Source organism: Callionymus lyra, chromosome 9, assembly GCF_982586985.1.
Source record: "Callionymus lyra chromosome 9, fCalLyr1.hap1.1, whole genome shotgun sequence".
Taxonomy (NCBI): Eukaryota; Metazoa; Chordata; class Actinopteri; order Syngnathiformes; family Callionymidae; genus Callionymus; species Callionymus lyra.
Window position 1 is genome coordinate 29,560,652 of NC_141826.1, and position 25,686 is coordinate 29,586,337.

Below are 25,686 nucleotides of genomic sequence, written 5' to 3' on the forward strand. Positions count from 1 at the left end.
TCAGTCTTCTCAGCAGGATCTGGTTCAACTGTGTCAAAGGCTGAGGACAGATCCAAGAACCAAAACATCATGATGTCACTGGACACTTTCAGTAAGACTGTCTCCGTAGATGTTTGTGGAAGCCAGACTGAAACTTCTCATGGATGTCGCTCTGATCCAGGAACAGCTGCTCAGACACAACCTTCTCCAAGATCTTGGACAAGAAAGGGAGCTTAGAAATAGGCCTGAAATTACTGAGGTCAGTCGGGTCTAAGTCTGGCTTTTTGAGCAGATGCTCCACAATGGTTTAAATGCATTGGGAAAAACCCCTGTGGAAAGGGAGAGGTTCACCATATTGGTAATCACAGAAGACAGACGTGATTTGAGGAGCAGGCGACACAAGAGAATTAATCGTGTCAAACAACACTTTGGGGTTTTTCTTATTTGCTGCTACTAGTTTCATGATGTAATCAGATCTGGCAATTTCCACCATCTCATATAATAATAATAATAATAATACATTTTATTTGTATGGCGGCGCCTTTCAGGTCACCCAAGGTCACCTTACAAAACAGGAGTGACAGATCATAGCACCAAAAAAAAACAAAAAAAAACAAAAAAAAAACAGAACAAACAAAGATCGAGATAAAAGTGCAGTGCAGAGTGTCTGGTTCATAGGGAATGTGCCAGTTTGAACAGGTGGGTTTTAAGTCGAGATGTGAATGTTGTGATGGAGTCTGACTGTCTTATGTGTGGTGGGAGGGAGTTCCAGAGTTTTGGTGCCGAGCAGCTGAAGGCTCGGGCACCCATCGTGCTGAGGCGTGACGTGGGGGTGATTAACAGTCCAGCAGAGGAGGAGCGGAGGGAACGGGAGGGAGTGTAGTCATGGAGAAGGTCGCGGAGGTAAGTGGGGGCTAGGTTGTGGAGAGCTTTGTAGGTGAGGAGAAGATTTTTGTAGTGGATGCGGTATTGAACCGGGAGCCAGTGGAGTTGGATGAGAACAGGGGTGATGTGGTCAGATGATTTGGTGCGGGTGATGATCCGGGCGGCTGAGTTCTGAATGATCTGCAGTCTGTTGATGAGTTTGGTGGGGAGTCCGGTCAGAAGGGCGTTGCAGTAGTCGATGCGTGATGTGACAAATGAGTGGACCAGGATTTCAGTGCTAGATTGGGTCAGTGATGGGCGGAGTCTGGAGAATGTTGCGGAGGTGGAAGAATGCGGTCCGAGTGATGTTTTGAATATGGGGTGCAAATGAGAGGGTGTTGTCCAGTATGACGCCGAGGCTCTTGACTTGGTGGGAGAAGGGTACAGGGAATCCGTCGATGATGATGGGTGTGGCTGGGGTTTGTTGTGATTTGGCGAGGGTTGATTTGGAGCCGATGAGCAGGGCCTCGGTCTTGTTGCCGTTGAGTTTTAAAAAGTTCCTGCTCATCCAGCTCCGGATGTCTTCTAGGCAGGTGATGAGGGAGGTGGGAGGGATGGCCAAGGTGGGTTTGGTGGAGATGTAGACCTGTGTGTCGTCAGCGTAACAGTGGAAATGGACCCCATGGTGACGGAGGAGTTTGCCCAGGGGGAGGAGGTAGATGGTGAACAGGAGTGGACCCAAGACTGACCCCTGGGGGACACCCAGTGAAACACCCGAACGCCCAGACTTGTGGTGGTTTAGTTGGACAAATTGTTGACGGTCGGTGAGTTAGGAAGTGAACCAGGAGAGTGCAGCACCGGTGATCCCAATGCCAGCCAGGCGGTGAGAGCTGACGGTGGGAGATGGTGTCGAATGCTGCGCTGAGGTCGAGGAGGATGAGAATGGTGAGCAATCCGGAGTCAGCTGCACGGAGGAGGTCGTTGGTGATTTTGACTAGGGCTGTTTCAGTGCTGTGTTTAGGACGGAAGCCGGATTGGAAGGGTTCGTGGAGATTGTTTGTGTCAAGGTGGGACTGTAATTGTGCGGCAACCACCCTTTCAAGGGTTTTGGAAATGAAGGGGAGGTTGGAGATGGGCCGGTAGTGGTTGAGGTCAGCAGGATCAGCACTGGGTTTTTTCAGGATTGGTGTGATGGCAGCCAGTTTTAGGGAGGGGGGTACGGTACCTGTAGTGAGGGAGGAGTTAATTATGTTGGTGATCATGGGGGAAATGAATGGAAGACATGCTTTGACAAGGGAGGTGGGAAGAGGGTCGAGCTGACAGGTGGTGGTTTTGGCCTTGCGGATGAGTTCTGAGACGGTCAGTTCTGTTACTGGGGTGAAGTCAGAGAGGGAGCTGATGGGAGGTTGGTCAGTGATCATCCACGGTGGGTCGTCAGAGGGAGTGCGAGATGTGGCCAGTAGTTGGTGAATGGTGTTGATCTTGGAGCTGAAGAAGTCCAGGAAGGCAGTGCACTGATTGGCGGAAATTTCAGGAGGGAGGGTTTTAGGAGGCTGAAGTAAGTGGCTGATTGTTGAGAAAAGGACTCTGCTGTTACCTGTACCGGTGTTGATGAGGTTGGAGTAGTATGAGGATTTGGCAGTGGTGAGGGCGTTCTTGTAGTGATGGAGGTGGTCCGAGTACATCTGGCGGTGTGGCAGTCTTTTTGTAGAGTCGCTCCAGTCGACGGCCAGTGGCTTTGAGCTGGCGGAGCTCAGGGGTGAACCAGGGAGCTGTGTGGGTGAATGAGACTGAGCGGGTTTTCAGGGGGGCCAGGGTGGTGAGGGAGGAGGAGAGGCAGTTGTTGTAGTGAGTCACCAGGTCAGTCAGGGAGGATGCTGAGGGGGGGCTGGGGTAGGAGCTGATCAGGGAGGAGAGATCTGTGGTGTTGATATGTTTGATGTTCCTGAAGGAGATGGTCCGTTGTTCCTTGGCTTTGTGTAGTTGGGTGTAAATGTCAAAAAGTACGGCTTTGTGGTCGGAAATGGGGAAATCAATGACATCAAGGTTAGTGGGAGTGATGTCAGTGCAGCAGATTAAGTCCAGTATGTGACCTTTGTTATGGGTTGGGAGGTTGACATGTTGTGTGATGCCAAGACAGTCCAGGAGTGATGTGAAGTCGTTAGCAAGCGTACAGGATGGGTTGTCAATATGGATGTTGAAGTCACCAAGGAGAATAACAGTGGGGGACATTGCACATACAGATGTTAATAGTGATGAAAATTCATTGAGGAAAACGGCAGAGGGGTTTGGTGGTCTGTATATGGTGACAATGATAGTGGGTTTGGGGCCTGTGAGTTTTACAGCTAGACATTCAAAGGAGGAGTGATGGGGGACTGTGACAGCAGTGACTTTGATGTTTTCACGGTGGAGGAGAGCGAGGCCACCCCCCCTCCCAGTGGCACGGGGTTATATACACATATACATATATACACACACACATATATACATATGTGTGTGTGTATATATGTGTGTGTGTGCATATGTGTGGGTACATATGATGGTGTGCATATGTGTGGGTACATATGATGGTGTGTGTGTATATATGTGTATGTGTACATAGGGGTGTGTGTGTACATATGTGTGTGTGTACATATGATGTTGTGTGTGTATATGATGGTGTGTGTACATATGATGTGTGTGTGTATATGATGGTTGTGTTCATATGATGGTGTGTGTGTATATATGATGTGTGTGTGTACATATGTGTTTGTGCATATATGTGTACATATGATGTGTGTGTGTACATATGTGTGTGTACATATGATGTGTGTGTGTACATATGTGTGTGAGTACATATGTGTTTGTGCATATATGTGTACATATGATGTGTGTGTGTACATATGTGTGTGTGTACAAATGTGTGTGTACATATGATGTGTGTGTGTACATATGTGTGTGTGTATATATGATGTGTGTGTACATATGTGTGTGTGTCAATATGATGTGTGTACAGGTATGTGTGTGTATGTGCATATGATGGTGTGTGTACATATGTGTGTATATATGATGTGTGTGTGTATATATGATTGTGTGTGTACATATGTGTGTGTGTGTGTACATATGTGTGTGTGTGCATATGTGTGTGTGTACATATGTGTGTGTACATATGTTATTGTGTGTGTGTACATATGATGGTGTGTGTACATATGTATGTGTGTACATATGATGGTGTGTGTACATATGTGTGTGTAAATATGTGTGTGTGTGCAGGTCAGAGACGCAGTGGCAGTCGTGCAGTTGTTGATGTTTCTGGAGAAACAGGTTCCTGGAGGTAAAGAAACTGAATTAACTGCAGCTCTTTACGTCAACGACTGTCGAAGGTGAGAAAGTTTGAAAAACACAAAAGTTCAAACAAAATGTTTCATCATCAAAACCTTCAGCAAACAAAAAGACAACAAAGGACAGAGTTTCGCCACAATCTCTGCTTCTGGACCTAATGCTGCCCTCGCACACTATTTGTATGTATCACACTTATACACACACTATTACACATTCATCACACTTCTACACACTCATCACACTTCCACACACACTTCTACACAGTCATCACACTTCTACACAAACTTCTACACAGTCATCACACTTCTACACACACTTCTACACAGTCATCACACTTCTACACACACTTCTACACACACTTCTACACAGTCATCACACTTCTACACACACTTCTAAAAACACTTCAACACACACTTCTAAAAACACTTCTACACACACTTCTTCACAGTCATCACACTTCTAAAAACACTTCTACACACTCATTACACTTCTACACACTCATTATTCTACACACACACACCTATACTTCTACACACACTTCTACACACTCATTCTTTTTCCACACACACACGCCTAGTCTTCTACACACACACACCTATACTTCTACACACACACACCTATACTTCTAAACACTCATTCTTCTTCCACACACACACACACACACACACACACACCCCCCCCCCACACACACACACACACCTATACTTCTGCACACAGTAATAATATTGTTAATATTGTTAATTGTTATATAGTTATTAATAATAACCTAATAACGACTACAGTTCTCTTGTTAACGTGTTTGATCAATAAAGTTTCTTCTCAGTCCGACCAACACCAGCAGCAGAACGTTGTCTGTGGACGAGATGTTCTTGGTGGATTCTGGAGGCCAGTATTTGTGAGTCTGTGAGTCTCAAGGTGTGCGTCGAACATGTCGAGTGAGTCTATGTTTGTCTCCAGAGACGGAACGACTGACATCACGAGGACAGTTCACTGGGGAGAACCTACATCCAGGCAGAAGGTTTACGATCAATAATGTCTGGATTCTATGATATGATCATTTATTGATCTTATAATATTGATTATATTATGATATTATCATTTATTAATCATAATATTGATTATATCATTTTTTTATTCATCATAATATTGATTAGATCATCTTTTAATTCTTCATAAAAATTATTTATATCATCTTTTTATTAATCATATAATATTGATTATATCATCTCTTTATTCATCATAATATTGATTATATCATCTTTTTATTAATTATATAATATTAATTGTATAATCTTTTTATAAATGATATAATATTGATTATATCATCTCTTTATTCATCATAATATTGATTAAATCATCTCTTTATTCATCGTATAATATTGATTATATCATATAAGAAAAAACAAAAAAGTTCAGAGTCTGAGTCAGTCCTGATTATAGGGTTTTTCATTTAATTAAGTAAGTAAGTAAGTAAGTAAGTAATATTTATTTATATAGCGCTTTTCTAGACCAGGGTCACAAAGCGCTTAAACAATCAAAACAATACTCAAAAAAGTACATACTTTAAAGATCAAGATAATACTGAGAACAACACATGAGTTCCAGAAAATCAAGGAAAAGCCTGAACAAATAGATCTTAGTCTTAAGATGTTTCTTGAAGGAGTCAGTAGATCATCAAACACAGATGTTTCTTGAAGGAGTCAGTAGATCATCAAACACAGATGTTTCTTGAAGGAGTCAGTAGATCATCAAACACAGATGTTTCTTAAAGGAGTCAGTAGATCATCAAACACAGATGTTTCTTGAAGGAGTCAGTAGATCATCAAACACAGATGTTTCTTGAAGGAGTCAGTAGATCATCAAACACAGATGTTTCTTGAAGGAGTCAGTAGATCATCAAACACAGATGTTTCTTAAAGGAGTCAGTAGATCAAACACAGATGTTTCTTGAAGGAGTCAGTAGATCATCAAACACAGATGTTTCTTAAAGGAGTCAGTAGATCAAACACAGATGTTTCTTGAAGGAGTCAGTAGATCAAACACAGATGTTTCTTGAAGGAGTCAGTAGATCATCAAACACAGATGTTTCTTAAAGGAGTCAGTAGATCAAACACAGATGTTTCTTGAAGGAGTCAGTAGATCATCAAACACAGATGTTTCTTGAAGGAGTCAGTAGATCATCAAACACACAGATTTTTCTTGAAGGAGTCAGTAGATCATCAAACACAGATGTTTCTTGAAGGAGTCAGTAGATCATCAAACACAGAGATGTTTCTTGAAGGAGTCAGTAGATCATCAAACACAGATGTTTCTTAAAGGAGTCAGTAGATCATCAAACACAGATGTTTCTTAAAGGAGTCAGTAGATCATCAAACACAGATGTTTCTTAAAGGAGTCAGTAGACTCCATCAAGCGCAAAGAGAGAGGAAGATTGTTCCAAAGCTTAGGAGCAACAGCCTGAAAAGATTTCTCTCCTCTGGTCCTATATAATAGTGGTTATAACTATCCTTTTAATAATCATATAACAATAATACACTTTTATTTTAAAGCTCCTTTCAATGAACTCAAAGTAGTAGTTAGTTGATAGTTTGGATCTCAGTGATGTTCAGGAGGATTCTTCAAGCAAAAGGAAACTTTACTATCATGGTTTATAGTTTTATAGTTTAAATCCTTCAGTTCAAGAAACATCTTCAGGTTTGAAGGTAGAAACGTTGAATCAAAGCTGGATCTTGCAGGAGGCGTTCACCCGAGTGCTCATGGGAAACATCGAACTCTCCAGAACCATCTTTCCTTCAGGAACACGAGGTAAAGAAAGTTTTTCACATTCTTGTATTTCAAGTTTCTTTTAGATAGTTTGGACTTTTGTCACACAAAGAAAACATTTTTTCTGGTATTGCTTTGAAAATACTGATAAAGATGCAGGAACATCCTGACGACCACAGGTGGCGCTATTGTTTAAACCGTGAGCAAAAAAACTTTTGAATAAATAAAAGAATGAAATAAAAATAAATAAAACTTTGCTTTAGAGCATAATAATAATAATAACATTCTTGTTTCGTTACACATTTATGCTGCGACAGTTGAAACGAACCTTCAAGCAAAAAGAAAAAGGGACAATTTTTTTTATTTTATTCAAGAATACAAATTAAATACATTTTATAAAATACTACTGATTGAAAAATGTCACAAAGCACTTAAACAATCAACATAAAAATAAAAACCCAATAAACATAAGTAAGTTTTATAGTTTTTTTTTTACCTCATGCAGGGTTGTTTTAAATGTGCAGTTTCCTTCATGACCAGAAGAGAGCGCTGTTGCAAGATCTCTCAGTGGTGATCTGTCCTCAGGTATCAACATGGAGCTGTTGGCCCGGCGGGCGCTCTGGGAGGTGGGTCTAAACTATGGACACGGAACTGGACACGGAGTTGGAAATTACTTTGGAGTTCATGAGTGTATGTTTTTATTTATATGATTTTATAAGTATATGTTTTTTACTCATGTCTTCACTTTTTTTTTTTTAGGGCCAGTTGGTTTTCAAGGAAACAATATTCCTTTCACGCCTGGAATGTTCATGTCTATCGGTGAGTTCTTCAGTTCAGTCGATGAAACTCGATTCAAACTCTTTGTTCCACTGAAAGAACCAGGATTTTACAAAGAGAACGACTTCGGCATCAGAATCGAAGACGTCGTTGTGACAGTTCCGATGAAGACGAAGGTGAACAAATAATGATGAAGATGATGATGATGATGATGAAGATGAAGATGAAGATGAAGATGAAGATGATGATGATGATGTAGATGAAGATGAAGATGATGAAGATGATGATGATGAAGATGATGAAGATTATGATGATGATGATGATGATGATGATGATGAAGATGATGAAGATGAAGAAGATGATGAAGATGAAGATGATGAAGATGAAGAAGATGAAGATGAAGATGAAGATGAAGATGAAGATGAAGATTAAGATGATGATGATGATGATGATGATGATGATGATGATGATGATGATGATGATGATGAAGATGATGATAATGATGATGATGATGATGATGAAGATGATGATGATGATGATGATGATGATGATGATAATGATGATGATGATGATGATGAAGATGATGATGATGATGATGATGATGATGATGATAATGATGATGATGAAGATGATGAAGATGATGAAGATGATGAAGATGAAGAAGATGATGAAGATGAAGATGATGAAGATGAAGAAGATGATGAAGATGAAGATGAAGATGAAGATTAAGATGATGATGATGATGATGATGATGATGATGATGATGATGATGATGATGATGATGATGATGATGATGATGAGAACAATTGAAAGTGTGTTCCTTTCTTCAGTATGGGCAGGACTTCCTGACTTTTGAAACCGTCTCATTGGTTCCATATGATAAAAAGTTGATTGACACTTCCCTACTGTCTCCGGCACAGGTGAGAACTCAGTGACATCACTTCCTGTTTTAATTGTCAGAGCCAAAACTCCATGATGAGCGTTGACATGTGACCGAACATGAAATTTTATTTCTTCATTCAATGACAACGTGTTCAATTTGATGCGTAAATGGTTGAAATCCTACAGATTAATTTACCGTATTTTCCGCACTTTAAGGTTCACTTAAAAGCCTTTAATTTTCTTAAAAATGAAAGTGCACCTTTTAATCCGGAGCCTTATATATGAACATTACATGGTGGTGACTTGTTTACAAACACTTTCATGACTCTGCGCCGACTGAGCCAACACGCCGTGGGCGGGATTACGTCATTGCGTCATCACAAGGTAGGATTAACGAGGCACGTCATATCATGGCGGACGGCTATGAAGTGATATTACTGCCACCGGTTTGAGCGAGTGTGTCTTGGTTGTTGTAGACTCAAAATGCTTTCAACATGTCATACACAAGCGTTTAACATGTTATACACGCGCGTTCAACATGTCATAGACGTGCGTTCAACATGTCATATACACACGTTCAACATGTCATACACGTGCGTTCAACATGTCATACACACACATTAAACATGTCATAAGCACACGTTCAACATGTCATACGCACACGTTCAACATGTCATACACACACGTTCAACATGTCATACGCGTGTTCAACATGTCATACACGTGCGTTCAACATGTCATACACGCGCGTTCAACATGTCATACACACACGTTCAACATGTCATACACGCGCCTTCAACATGTCATACACACACGTTCAACATGTCATACGCACACGTTCAACATGTCATACGCACACGTTCAACATGTCATACACGTGCGTTCAACATGTCATACGCACACGTTCAACATGTCATACACACACGTTCAACATGTCATACACACACGTTCAACATGTCAAACGCGTGCGTTCAACATGTCATACACACACGTTCAACATGTCATACACACACGTTCAAGATGTCATTCACGCGCGTTCAACATGTCATACACAAACGTTAAACATATCATACGCACACGTTCAACATGTCATACACGTGCGTTCAACATGTCATACGCACAAGTTCAACATGTCATACGCACACGTTCAACATGTCATACACACACGTTCAACATGTCATACACACACGTTCAAGATGTCATTCACGCGCGTTCAACATGTCATACACAAACGTTAAACATGTCATACGCACACGTTCAACATGTCATACAAACACGTTCAACATGTTTTAAACATGTTTTAAACATCATTTAAACATTGTAACCATTGGAGTGAACAAAGTTGTCAGAAAACTTAATAAAGTTTGACTTTATCTGATTGTTTTGTTGATGTTCCCTTTAGCTCAGCTTTATCTCGTGGATGATAACAACAACCCCAGTCAAACGTTTGACTGTATCTTTTATTCTATGCTTCTAGGATTCGGTGCAAACTATTATACAAACTATTATATGCAATACTTATGATTCGGTGCAAACTATTTATAAAACACTTATTGACCTAAAATTGACCTAAAATAGGTCATTGATTGAAGGTGCATCTTATAATCCGGTGAAACTAATAGTGCGGAAAATACGGTAATCTTTTAACTTTCATCTCGTCTTCTTTTCTTCCCCCGGTCCTCAGTCCAGACCCTCGGTCTCTAAGATAGAATAATACTTAGAAAGTGAAGTTTCCAAGCGTGTCAAGCCTGATATCTCGTCCTCCTGCAGCTGCAGTGGCTCAACAATTACTACCGAAGCATCCGTGAGACGGTGAGTCCGGAGCTCGACAAACAGGGTCTGAAGGAGGAGAAGACGTGGCTGATGAAAAACACGGAGCCGTTCTCAGAGTCCGGATCCGGAGCGTTCTCGTCCTCCTCGCTGATCCTGCTGGCTCTGGTTCTGGTTCTGGTGCAGAACCAGATCTGAGGAACTCTTGTGCTTCTCCAGGCCTCACCTGTGCAGGTGACTTCTGTGTCACCACCTGAGAGAGTCTGGTTCTAAGGAGGTTTCTGTGACATTTTACTTAAGTAAACTCCTGAATCAAATCTATTCTCGTAATTGACTTTATATATATATATATATATATATATATATACATCCATTTATACACACACACACACACATACATATTTATACCCACAGAAAAGATATATACACACACACAGACACACACACAAACATGTATACACACACAGACACACAAGCAAACATATATTCACACACACAGACACACACACACAAACATATATTCACACAGACAGACACACACACAAACATATATTCACACACACAGACACACAAACAAACATATACACACACACACAGACATACACATATATTCACACGCACACACAAACATATATTCACACACACAGACACACAAACAAACATATATTCACACACACAGACACACAAACAAACATGTATACACACACAGACACACAAACAAACATATATTCACACACACAGACACACACACACAAACATATATTCACACACACAGACACACAAACAAACATATATTCACACACACAGACACACAAACAAACATATATTCACACACACAGACACACACACAAACATATATTCACACACACAGACACTCACACACACACATATATTCACACACACAGACACACAAACAAACATATATTCACACACACAGACACACAAACAAACATATATTCACACACACAGACACACACACAAACATATATATTCACACACACAGACACACACACAAACATATATTCACACACACAGACACACAAACAAACATGTATACACACACAGACACACACACAAACATATATTCACAGACACACAAACAAACATGTATACACACACAGACACACACACAAACATATATTCACAGACACACACAAAAAACATGTATACACACACAGACACACAGACAAACATATATTCACAGACACACACAAAAACATGTATACACACACAGACACACACACAAACATATATTCACAGACACACAAACAAACATGTATACACACACAGACACACACACAAACATATATATTCACACACACAGACACACACACAAACATATATTCACACACACAGACACACACACAAACATATATTCACAGACACACACACAAACATATATTCACAGACACACACAAAAACATGTATACACACACAGACACACACACACACACATATATTCACACACACAGACACACACAAACATATATTCACACACACAGACACTCACACACACACATATATTCACACACACAGACACACAAACAAACATATATTCACACACACATACACACAAACAAACATATATTCACACACACAGACACACACAAACATATATTCACACACAGACACACACACAAACATATATTCACACACACAGACACACAAACAAACATGTATACACACACAGACACACACACAAACATATATTCACAGACACACAAACAAACATGTATACACACACAGACACACACACAAACATATATTCACAGACACACACAAAAACATGTATACACACACACACAGACACACACACAAACATATATTCACAGACACACAAACAAACATGTATACACACACAGACACACACACAAACATATATTCACAGACACACACAAAAACATGTATACACACAGACACACACACAAAAACATGTATACACACAGACACACACACAAACATATATTCACACACACAAACAAACATGTATACACACACAGACACACACACAAACATATATATTCACACACACAGACACACACACAAACATATATTCACACACACAGACACACAAACAAACATGTATACACACACAGACACACACACAAACATATTCACAGACACACACAAAAACATGTATACACACACAGACACACACACAAACATATATTCACAGACACACACACAAACATGTATATACACACATATATATAAACATATATATATAAATATATACATATATACATTTTTCAACAGGTTCGATCACTTCACCTTCTCTGCAGAACCTGCTCCATCTTCATCTTCCTCCTTCAGCTTCACTTCACTCCAGGTCTGTGATGAACTAACGAGGGTTTGTCGAGGGAAGATGCTGCTGCTGACAAGGTTTAACACCATTTAGCAAACTCTGCCTGGTCTCCTGGATCTTGGACTCACTGATGGACCACAGTAGGTCAGGCTGAAGGACATCACGTCTGACACTGTGCAGTACAGGATAGTACAGGAGCACCTCAGGGGACAGTACTGGCTCCTCTTCACCATCTACACTTCAGACCTTGTTACAACTCTGAGCTAAGTCTCGTCCAGAAGTTGCTGACGACACTGACATTGTTGGATGAATCATTGTTGGATGAATCATTGTTGGATGTATCATTGTTGGATGAATCATTGTCGGATGAATCATTGTTGGATGAATCATTGTTGGATGAATCATTGTTGGATGAATCATTGTTGGATGCATCATTGTTGGATGAATCATTGTCGGATGAATCATTGTTGGATGCATCATTGTCGGATGAATCATTGTCGGATGAATCATTGTTGGATGCATCATTGTCGGATGAATCATTGTCGGATGAATCATTGTCGGATGAATCATTGTCGGATGAATCATTGTCGGATGAATCATTGTCGGATGAATCATTGTCGGATGCATCATTGTTGGATGAATCATTGTTGGATGAATCATTGTTGGATGAATCATTGTTGGATGAATCATTGTTGGATGCATCATTGTTGGATGAATCATTGTTGGATGAATCATTGTTGGATGCATCATTGTCGGATGAATCATTGTCGGATGCATCATTGTTGGATGAATCATTGTTGGATGAATCATTGTTGGATGCATCATTGTTGGATGCATCATTGTTGGATGAATCATTGTTGGATGAATCATTGTTGGATGAATCATTGTTGGATGCATCATTGTCGGATGAATCATTGTCGGATGAATCATTGTTGGATGAATCATTGTTGGATGAATCATTGTTGGATGAATCATTGTTGGATGCATCATTGTCGGATGAATCATTGTCGGATGAATCATTGTTGGATGAATCATTGTCGGATGAATCATTGTCGGATGAATCATTGGTGGATGAATCATTGTTGGACACATGAACACATGGAGCACCAACGCTCCTCCCATGATGCAACACTCATAGACTCTGTGTTATAACAATGTTTACTTTGTTTTGATAGTTGAAGTGTTTGTGACTCTGCTCTGAAAAAGCTCTAAATAAATACAAATAACTTCTGAGTTTGAGGACAGAAGTGAAAATATAATGTTATTCTATAATAATAATAATAATAATACATTTTATTTAAAGGCGCATTTCTTGGCATCAAGGTCACCATACGTAGGTTACACACATAAAACATTTAAAACACAACAATAACATATGTATAGATAAAAGGTAGCAGTCAAGGGTAGAAGAATAGCATCAAATGGAATAAGAAGTTTTAAACACATGTTATTCTATGTTTGTATATTTTTCTTTTCATTATTTGCTTTGATAAATGCTCTTTATATTTGCACTTTGTTCTTCTTCTTGTTTTGATGAAACTATCGTCTGGTGTGAACTGAAAAAGGGAGATTTACAGAAGATTAATAAAGTCTGATCTGATCTAGGTTTTCTACTTACACAATTAAAAAGTACACAATAGTTGTGTAGAGCAGGAAAACAAACAACAAAGAGCAAAAACATCAAGTGTGACTGAAAACACGATCATGTTGTTTCTCTTCACTCGTCACAGACCTTCTGAGCCAACACTTGTGTGACGACGACAGGAAGTGACACGTGAAGACGACAGGAAGTGACACGTGACTCCATCTTGAGATCAGTGTTTGTGGTGAAGACATGAAGAACAAACGATTGTTGTGACTTTTGTTCTGCAGCACGTCAGTTATAGCGTGTGTGTGTGTGTTGTTGTGTGTTACTCTATTGTATCATCAATGTGTGTGTTGTTGTGATGTGTGACTCTATTGTATCATCAGTGTGTGTGTTGTTGTTGTGATGTGTGACTCTATTGTATCATCAGTGTGTGTTGTTGTGATGTGTGACTCTATTGTATCACCAGTGGGTGTGTGGTGTTGTGATGTGTGACTCTATTGTATCATCAGTGTGTGTGTTGTTGTGATGTGTGACTCTATTGTATCATCAGTGTGTGTGTTGTTGTGATGTGTGACTCTATTGTATCATCAGTGTGTGTGTTGTTGTGATGTGTGACTCTATTGTATCATCAGTGTGTGTGTGTTGTTGTGATGTGTGACTCTGTTGTATCATCAGTGTGTGTGTTGTTGTGATGTGTGACTCTATTGTATCATCAGTGTGTGTGTGTGTTCTTGTGATGTGTGACTCTATTGTATCATCAGTGTATGTGTGTTATTGTGATGTGTGACTCTATTGTATCATCAGTGTGTGTGTGTTCTTGTGATGTGTGACTCTATTGTATCATCAGTGTGTGTGTGTGTTCTTGTGATGTGTGACTCTATTGTATCATCAGTGTGTGTGTTGTTGTGATGTGTGACTCTATTGTATCATCAGTGTGTGTGTTGTTGTGATGTGTGACTCTATTTTATCATCAGTGTGTGTGTTGTTGTTGTGATGTGTGACTCTATTGTATCATCAGTGTGTGTGTGTGTTCTTTTGATGTGTGACTCTATTGTATCATCAGTGTGTGTGTTGTTGTGATGTGTGACTCTATTGTATCATCAGTGTGCGTGTTGTTGTGATGTGTGACTCTATTGTATCATCAGTGTGTGTGTGTTGTTGTGATGTGTGACTCTATTGTATCATCAGTGTGTGTGTGTGTTCTTGTGATGTGTGACTCTATTGTATCATCCTAAAGTAAGTAAGTAATATTTATTTATATAGCACTTTTCGAGACCAGGGTCACAAAGCGCTTAGACAATCAAAACAATACTCAAAAAAGTACATACTTTAAAGATCAAGATAATACTGAGAACAACACAGGAGTTTGAGAAATTCAAGGAAAAGCCTGAACAAATAGAAACGTCTTAAGATGTTTCTTAAAGGAGTCAGTAGATCATCAAACACAGATGTTTCTTGAAGGAGTCAGTAGATCATCAAACACAGATGTTTCTTGAAGGAGTCAGTAGATCATCAAACACAGATGTTTCTTGAAGGAGTCAGTAGATCATCAAACACAGATGTTTCTTGAAGGAGTCAGTAGATCATCAAACACAGATGTTTCTTGAAGGAGTCAGTAGATCATCAAACACAGATGTTTCTTAAAGGAGTCAGTAGATCATCAAACACAGATGTTTCTTAAAGGAGTCAGTAGATCATCAAACACAGATGTTTCTTAAAGGAGTCAGTAGATCATCAAACACAGATGTTTCTTAAATGAGTCAGTAGACTCCATCAAGCGCAAAGAGAGAGAAGATTGTTCCAAAGCTTAGGAGCAACAGCCTGAAAAGATTTCTCTCCTCTGGTCCTGAGTCGTGTGCATGGAACCATAAGTAGATTCTGATCCACAGACCTCAGAGCCTGAGCTGGGGTGTAAGGCTGGATCAGATCAGTGATGTAAGGAGGAGCCTGACCATGAATAGATCTGAAAGTAAGAACCAGAATTTTAAATGATCCTGAAAGAAACTGGAAGCCAGTGAAGAGTTTGAAGGAGAAATGTGAGTTCTTCTACTGGAGCAGCTCAGAGTTCTGAATCAACTGCAGACGAGACGATCCTTCTTGTTAAGACATGAAAACAAACTGTTACAATAGTCCAGACGAGAAGAAACAAACACATGGATTATAAGATCCAGATCATGTTCTGACAACATTTTCCTAAGTTTAGAGATTTTTCTCAGTTGAAGGAAACAGTTTCTGGTCAGTTTTCTTCAGTGTTGAACAAGAGACATGTCTTTATCAAATACAACACCCAGGTTTCTCAGGCTCAGTTTGACAGACTGACCTAAGTCACCCAAGTACTGACTCAACCCTGGAATCTTATCATCAACAATCACCAGAGTTTCAGTTTTGTCCACATTTAGCTGTAAAGTGTTTTCACTCATTGTTTGATTTCTAGCAACAATTGTCTAAGTTCAGCCTCTTGGGCTCAGTTGGATCAAAAGAGCAGTAGAGCTGGATGTCATCAGCAAAAATGTGATAAGAAACATCTGGAAATCTCTGAATGATTTTACCGAGGGGAATCAAGCACAGCAAAAACAATAAAGGACCCAGAACAGAACCTTGAGGGACTCCACACAACAGATCTGCCGATTCAGACCTCATTTGATTGGCAGATACACTAAAACTGCGCCCAGAAAGGTAAGATGAGAACCATTCTAACACAGACCCAGACAGTCTTCATCCCTCAGTCTTCTCAGCAGGATCTGGTTCAACTGTGTCAAAGGCTGAGGACAGATCCAACAGAACCAGAACAGTGAATTTACCAGAGTCAGCCGACATCATGATCAGTGTGTGTGTTGTTGTGATGTGTGACTCTATTTTATCATCAGTGTGTGTGTGTTGTTGTGATGTGTGACTCTATTGTATCATCAGTGTGTGTGTGTGTTCTTGTGATGTGTGACTCTATTGTATCATCAGTGTGTGTGTGTTGTTGTGATGTGTGACTCTATTGTATCATCAGTGTGTGTTCTTGTGATGTGTGACTCTATTGTATCATCAGTGTGTGTGTTGTTGTGATGTGTGACTCTATTGTATCATCAGTGTGCGTGTTGTTGTGATGTGTGACTCTATTGTATCACCAGTGTGTGTGTGTTGTTGTGATGTGTGACTCTATTGTATCATCAGTGTGTGTGTGTGTTCTTGTGATGTGTGACTCTATTGTATCATCAGTGTGTGTTGTTGTGATGTGTGACTCTATTGTATCATCAGTGTGTGTTGTTGTGATGTGTGACTCTATTGTATCATCAGTGGGTGTGTGGTGTTGTGATGTGTGACTCTATTGTATCATCAGTGTGTGTGTTGTTGTGATGTGTGACTCTATTGTATCATCAGTGTGTGTGTGTTTTTGTGATGTGTGACTCTATTGTATCATCAGTGTGTGTGTTGTTGTGATGTGTGACTCTATTGTATCATCAGTGTGTGTGTTGTTGTGATGTGTGACTCTATTGTATCATCAGTGTGTGTGTTGTTGTGATGTGTGACTCTATTGTATCATCCGAGTTGATCGTTAATAAAGATCTAAACTACAATAAAAGTCATGATTTGTTCACTTGTTTGTTTGATTGTTTAACCTTGTGTTGTCTCTGGGTGAAGGTCAACGATGGTGATATATATATATACAGTATATATATATTTTCTGAGGATCATCTTGATCAAATATATATATATATATATATATATATATATATATATATATCATCTTGATCAAATATATATATATATATATATATATATATATATATATATATATATTTGATCAAGATGATCCTCAGAAAATACACATTAATGTCATTTTAATATTCAAGTGAGATGTTTTTACAAACTTGACACTTTCAGGAAGTGTTTGTTGTGTCATGTGATTCGTCAACAACCTGGAATAACTCACTCGACTTCCTCCTTCTCTACAGTGAGGTCAAAGGTCAGATTCTGTTGCTGAATGTTTTTTCAAAAGGTGATTATTAGTTTGTTTATTAAAAATGTAGTTCATGAAAAACTTTAGATATTTTCAGCTTCTTCAGCTCAACCTATGATGGAAACGTGACATTTTATTTCTTTTACATTTATTTTAAAATGGTTGAAAAATGAAAAAAAATGTAATAACTAACTGAAGAGTAATTAATCAGTTTAATTAATCTTTACTATTATTAAATAGATGATTGTTTGAATGATCAGACACAGACACTCAGAGAAGAAAAAGGTTCGACAAACATCTGTTGGTTTCATTCAACTTTAGAAAGTTTGACTCAGTGAAGTAGAAACAAAAGTACAAACTCTTGAGTTCAGTCATCAGATTACAAACAAGAAACTCGATCTAAAGAACTATTGCTACAGTTTTCTCTCTGGTTTCCTCATCATGTGACTTCCTGTCAGCGACGCTCTTCTCGGTTCCTGTAGCTGAGAACCAGGAAGACGCTCACAGTTGAGTGACAGGATGCTGCGGCGACGTCCGTCCAACGCCTCGGAGGCCGAGCAGAAGAAGAAGGTCAGACTTCCATCCTCGTTATTGTTTCTTCCTTTCTGTTGCTTTCATCCTCGTTATTGTTTCTTCCTTTCTGTTGCTTTCATCCTCGTTATTGTTTCTTCCTTTCTGTTGCAACATCTTCTTAAACTCCTCAAGAATCCAACTTAATGTCAAAGTGAAAAGTTCTGAAAGAATCAGTTCAAAGTCAAACAGTTTGTATTTGAAACCCGTCAGTGACTTGAAGCTGTTTTCAGTGAATGAGTTTCATCTCCATCACTAACCTCAGAATTTCATCTTTAACGATTTTTCTCTAATTCGACCATGAGCTAGCAGGGCCTGGAGATTGTCCCAGCTACACAGGGGGGGAGCTGGGAGTCACTCATACACGTTCGTACTGTGAGAAGACGACACAGAAGTGATTTGTTCACAAGACTGTGGATTTAGTTTCCTGTGGTTTCAGTCGACGCTCTGACGCTCGCGTGCAGGAATGTTTGAGAAACAAACACATTTGCATTTCACTGGAAACACAAAAACATGGTCTTGGCAGTTTACTGTCGTATATCATCGTCAGAGTATAATTATACTCTGACGTGTTAATAATACTTAACAATAATAATAAATAATGCAACTCAGGAAACTTCAGACACTCAGTGAAGACGATATACTTCTCCAATACGTCCAAAGTACAAACAAGTCAAAAACTTCTTTATGCAAAAGAGCAAAAGTGAACTTAAGTCGAGCAGCAGGTGATTCTTCGCTGCAACTGAGCTTCCTGCTTGGAACAAGGAGGGCTTGATTTCTCCACCACAGCAGAAAATTGAGTTTGTTCCTACGCTGGTGTTTGTTCGTATGTTTTCATGTCTACCCTTGTTTAATTTTTCTTTTCAATTTTGTATCTCATGTCATCATTTTCATCAAAGTGCAAACAGATGTTTGTTGTTGTTAAAGCATTTTGTCGTTTGTTCTTCTTTTTAAGAGTTTAACGTTTTCTGTCGAAACCATCGAGCATCGAGACAAGATAACGAACTCGAGACATTTCTGTGACAAAAACAAACGTGTTTGGACAAAAACGATAAAACAAACGTTTGCATATTCAGATTCGAATAATCTAGAAAAAATGAACTACTAAGTAAAATTTGCATTTTAAATATTATTAATGAGAATAAATAGTTAATAAGTAAAAAATAGTTAGAACTGTTAAAACACCACATTCATTAAAAGTTATTGATTAATATCTGAGTCAGACACACATTTAATCTACACATCAAACCGACCGCAGACTCACACTGGGTCACGACCTTCCCTCAGCGCACACTGAACACACGGGTGTCTGCTGTCACTGCTTTACACCCTCGACACCAGCGCCTGAAGACACACAAGAATTTCTCCTTCTGGGATCAATAGATATAAAGATAGAACTTTATTGATCTGTCAGGAGGATAAATAATAAATAATAAATAATAAATAATAAATAATAAATAATAAATAATAAATAATAAATAATAAATAATAAATAATAAATAATAAATAATAAATAATAAATAATAAATAATAAAAGTATCTGAACGGCTCAGGAAAGTAACATCTGCCAGAAGCTGCCTTTGTCTTCTCTGGCTCGACCATCGAGAGCATCTTAACCTTCTGCGTCACGACTGTTCGTCAACGACCCGAGGCTACAGCAAGTGTTCAGGACGGATCAGAAGCTTCTCCCACAGAGACCTTCACTCTTCCTGCCACCTCAGCAGAAGCAGAAGCACAGAAGACACTGCACACTGGCTCTGTGGTTGGAATGAAGCTGGACTCACTGGTGACAGTTGCTGAGAGGAGATCATTGAACAAACTACTGTCCATCATGATGATGACATCATCCTCTGAACACTGTCATCAGTGAGCAGAGAAGCAGATGAAGCACCAATGCTCCTCCCATGATGCAACACTAATAGACTCAGGGACTCATTCATTCCTCGTGTTATTATATTGTAAAATTGTGAGTTCGGGGGCAGAAGTGAAAGTATCTGGATGTTCTATGTTAGTCTTTGTATCTTTGTCTTTGTTATTTTTCTTTGATCTATGTTCTTTATCTTTATCTTTAGACTTAGATTGTGTAATTGTGTTCTTTCTCTTTATTTCTCTTGTTCTTATTTTATTTTGATTTTTTGATTTTTTTATTAAAAAATTGCTGTATGTATTGGCTACTGGAAAAAAACAATTTTCAATCGATCAATAAAGTTTTACCTTACCTTACCTTACCTTACACCTTTACCTGCGGCAGATGTTACAATCATTGCGTTAGAATTGATCTATTTATGTCTCTTTTTTTAACTAAACTTCTTTTTTATTCCGACACTCGTTGCTGCTATAGTTTCGTCGTACCTTGTGCAGAGACAATAAAGGTTCTGGTTCTGATATGATCCAAGTGGGTCGACATGTGTTGGAGAAGCAAATGTTGAGTCTGTTCTGACAGTTTTCCTGTTGACTTCCAGCTCAGCCTGCAGAGGTCCAGCAGCTTCAAGGACTTCATGAAGCACAAGCCCAGCTCACCCGTCAGCCGAGAGGATCCTCAGGAGGAGAACGTAGGTGAACCTGTTCCAACATTGAATTAATGGCGGTTGAATAACAAGGAAGTTTAGATTTTCCGTGTGTGGGATTGTTCCTCATTCACCTGAGAAGATCATCATGTGGAGAAGTGACGAACTTCCTGCTGTGAACGACTTCTTCATGAGTCTGAAGTCCAGACGCTCTGAGTTGAATCTGTAGTTTCACTCTTTCTTGGATCTGAAGGTCATTTCTTAACCCTTCAATCTGGAGGTATCAGCATCACTACCTTCAGGAGCAGATGTTTGTGGTTCTCTCTCTTCTCACTCAAACATGTGAACAAAATCCTTTGTGACCCTGAACTGAAGACAGAACGTTTGATGTTGTGACGTCCTTCACGTCTCTATCATGTCCTCAGGACGACGCGGCAGATGAAGCCGAGAAAAGCAGCAGCAAGTTGGGAAAGAAATGGAGAAACGTGATCTCGTTCACGATGACACGCAAAACATCCAAGATGGTGCAGAAGGCTTTGGCCGAGGAGATGGTGAGAACCTCTGTTGAAATCATCCCAAACCTGTTGCTATACAAGATATTTATATCTTCTTTATTCTTAATAAACAAACATGCATGTGTGGACTCATGGATCGAAAATATGTATAAATGTATATCAAATATGATGATTTCACATGTGTGTGGACTTTGATGTCATAAATGTTTTCTTCAGGGCGAGAGCAGCGACGAGCTTTCACCCGTCTCAGACGGACATCCAGATTTGGCTGCAGGTCAGAGGTCATCTTTCTGCTCCTCCGGGTCTGAGGACACAGTGAACAGTCCCGTCAGTCGACAAACCTCCAGTGAGTATTTGCTCGACTGTTGCTCCGTCGGCTGTGAGACTGTTGTGAGTCTGTTGTGAAACTGTTGTGAGACTGTTGTGAGACTGTTGTGAGACTGTTATTCCGTGAGCTGTGAGACTGTTGTGAGACTGTTGTGAGACTGTTGTGAGACTGTTGTGAGACTGTTATTCCGTGAGTTGGAGACTGTTGTGAGACTGTTGTGAGACTGTTATTCCGTGAGCTGTGAGACTGTTGTGAGACTGTTGTGAGACTGTTGTGAGACTGTTGTGAGACTGTTGTGAGACTGTTGTGAGACTGTTGCTCCGTCAGCTGTGAGACTGTTGTGAGACTGTTGTGAGAATGTTGTGAGACTGTTTTGAGACTGTTGTGAGAATGTTGTGAGACTGTTGTGAGACTGTTGTGAGAATGTTGTGAGAATGTTGTGAGAATGTTGTGAGACTTTGTGTGAGACTGTTGTGAGACTGTTGTGAGAATGTTGTGAGACTGTTGTGAGAATGTTGTGAGACTGTGTGTGAGACTGTTGTGAGACTGTGTGTGAGAATGTTGTGAGAATGTTGTGTGATTGTTGTGAGACTGTTGTGTCTTCAGGCAGCGACAGGCAGAGTCTGGACAGCGGCTACAGTCAGAGAGACAGCGTCAGACTGGACGACGCCTCTTACAACGGACCGTTCTGTGGACGAGCTCTGGTTCACACCGACTTCACTCCGAGCCCTTATGATGTGGAGTCGCTGAAGCTGCAGGTGAGACTCCAGGTGTCGTCACAGTTTGGGTCAGATGCGCCGATGATGATATTTAGCTGGAGAATTAATCAATGAACACAAGAAAAAGGAGAAATCTCTTTATTCCAAATCTTCTTGTGAAGTTTTCTTCGATTCCATCCACCGAAGCAGATTCACTCTCAGCCGCACGGATACAGACGCTTCAAATGCTCACTTTCCGTCAGTAAAACACCATGTGAGGCCAGTTTCTAGTGTCTGAGGCTCCACAATATAATGGAAGTTACAGGAATGACAGGAGACTTTGTTGAGCAGCTATTTAGTTGCAGCTTCATTCATTTAATGCCGTCAACAAACACACATACTTAAAGTACGGAAGCTCTTAGGGACAAAAACTGGAAATGCAATACACAACAAAACCTTTCGTAATAACACCCATAAAAAGTAGTTTTATGTTCTGAAAGTTCTTTTCTGAGCTGGGAACCATCTGGTCCTCAGAAGGGCGACATCATCCACATCATGGACAAACCTCCCGTGGGGACTTGGACCGGCAAACTCAACAACAAAGTCGGCTCCTTCAAGTTCATCTACGTCAACCTCCTCCCTGAAAACACTCCACCGGCCAGGAGGAGGCGCTGCAGCAGCACACAATCGAGAGTGAAGGCCAGGACTCTGGAGGAGGTTCTGGACAGTCTGGGTCTGGCCGTAAGTATTTGTTCTTGGAGTCTCAGGAGCTCATGCTGTCATGTGACGTGAGGTCTTCGTGTTGCAGGACCTGACTTCGCTGCTGTCCATGCACGGCTTCCACAGTCTGGACGACTTCCTGGGTCTGAGAGAGTCGCACCTGAACGAGCTGAACATCACAGACCCAGAGAAGAGAACCAAGATCCTTCAGACCGCACGACTGCTCCGAGACTGTAGGGCGATGTTTGAGGAACAACATGAACATCTGGTGTTGACACATGTATCTTCTTCAGCTGAAGACGGGTTGGATCCAGAGGGTCCAGCGCTGGAGGAGTCTGAGCCGAGGGACTCCGGCTGCTTTGAGAGCTCCGAGAATCTTGAGCCGAAGTCAACAGGACTGGAGGAGGTTCTGCAGGATCTGACTGTGGACCAAGAAATTTGAATTCTGAAGTTTTAGTTGCTTTTCTTCTTGAGGAAGTTGTTTTGAATCAAGAGGATTAAACATGTATCAGCTTTTATGTCAGAGAAGAAGAGATGAATGACTTTACTTTTTGGTTATTCACTGTAAATATTTAAAAGCTTTTGATTCTTTATTCAAGAAAGACTCAGATTTGAAATGATTCATTTTGTACCTGTGAGTTATCTTCATGACACTCATGTCACTGATGTTGCTGATGTCAACACACACACACACACACACACTGATGATACAACAGAGTCACACATCACAAAAACACACACACACTCTGATGATACAATAGAGTCACACATCACAACAACACACACACTGATAATACAATAGAGTCACAGATCACAACAACACACACACTGATGATACAATAGAGTCACACATCACAACAACACACACACTGATGATACAATAGAGTCACAAATCACAACAACACACACACTGATGATACAATAGAGTCACACATCACAACAACACACACACTGATAATACAATAGAGTCACAGATCACAACAACACACACACTGATGATACAATAGAGTCACACATCACAACAACACACACACTGATGATACAATAGAGTCACAAATCACAACAACACACACACTGATGATACAACAGAGTCACACATCACAAAAACACACACACACTGATGATACAATAGAGTCACACATCACAACAACACACACACTGATAATACAATAGAGTCACAGATCACAACAACACACACACTGATGATACAATAGAGTCACACATCACAACAACACACACACTGATGATACAATAGAGTCACACATCACAAGAACACACACACACACTGATGATACAATAGAGTCACACATCACAACAACACACACACACTGATGATAAAATAGAGTCACACATCACAACAACACACACACTGATGATACAATAGAGTCACAGATCACAACAACACACACACACACACTGATGATACAATAGAGTCACAGATCACAACAACACACACACACACACTGATGATACAATAGAGTCACACATCACAACAACACACACACACTGATGATACAATAGAGTCACACATCACAACAACACACACACTGATGATACAATAGAGTCACAGATCACAACAACACACGCACACACTGATGATACAATAGAGTCACACATCACAACAACACACACACACTGATGATACAATAGAGTCACACATCACAACAACACACACACTGATGATACAATAGAGTCACAGATCACAACACACACACACACTGATGATACAATAGAGTCACACATCACAACAACACACACACCCACTGATGATACAATAGAGTCACACATCACAACAACACACACACACACACTGATGATACAATAGAGTCACACATCACAACAACACACACACTGATGATACAATAGAGTCACACATCACAACAACACACACACTGATGATACAATAGAGTCATATATCACAACAACACACACATCATGGACTATTATCAAACAAACATATCAAAGTATACTTAAAAATAATTCATTCCTCATATAAAGATCCGTTAAGTGTGTTGTTTAGTGAGTCTAAAGTTGTCAACATTATAATCGATGTCATGGTAACGACGAGTTAAGAACTGAACTGATACAAATGTTTGAGATCAAGAGTTAAACAATTATAGACTTTCATTTACATAAAGCCGCTCAAGGAG

General features: G+C 39.9%; 2 protein-coding genes and 1 pseudogene across 2 annotated transcripts in view; 2 read left to right on the forward strand and 1 right to left on the reverse strand.

Moving 5' to 3' along the window:
* xpnpep2 (X-prolyl aminopeptidase (aminopeptidase P) 2, membrane-bound) overlaps positions 1-10,651 on the forward strand; it is a 28,040-nt gene extending 17,389 nt beyond the window's left edge. The window contains exons 12-21 of the mRNA XM_087798757.1: positions 4,096-4,205; positions 4,266-4,343; positions 4,988-5,059; positions 5,122-5,182; positions 6,900-6,969; positions 7,513-7,617; positions 7,687-7,746; positions 7,804-7,880; positions 8,535-8,624; positions 10,357-10,651. Of these exons, the coding sequence (XP_087654883.1) occupies positions 4,096-4,205; positions 4,266-4,343; positions 4,988-5,059; positions 5,122-5,182; positions 6,900-6,969; positions 7,513-7,617; positions 7,687-7,746; positions 7,804-7,880; positions 8,535-8,624; positions 10,357-10,554 (921 nt within the window). The 3' untranslated portion in view covers positions 10,555-10,651. The remainder of the gene's footprint in view (positions 1-4,095; positions 4,206-4,265; positions 4,344-4,987; positions 5,060-5,121; positions 5,183-6,899; positions 6,970-7,512; positions 7,618-7,686; positions 7,747-7,803; positions 7,881-8,534; positions 8,625-10,356) is intronic.
* Positions 307-3,075, reverse strand: LOC148072561 (uncharacterized; annotated as a pseudogene).
* An 8,035-nt stretch (positions 10,652-18,686) lies between the features above and the next one.
* On the forward strand, positions 18,687-24,156 carry sash3 (SAM and SH3 domain containing 3). Its single transcript, XM_087798750.1, has 8 exons — positions 18,687-18,768; positions 21,231-21,320; positions 21,701-21,826; positions 22,007-22,136; positions 22,725-22,876; positions 23,351-23,557; positions 23,625-23,769; positions 23,830-24,156. The coding sequence occupies exons 1-8, from the start codon at positions 18,718-18,720 to the stop codon at positions 23,976-23,978; spliced, it is 1,050 nt and encodes a 349-aa protein (XP_087654876.1). The 5' UTR covers positions 18,687-18,717; the 3' UTR covers positions 23,979-24,156.
* The last annotated feature ends 1,530 nt before the right edge of the window (positions 24,157-25,686 follow it).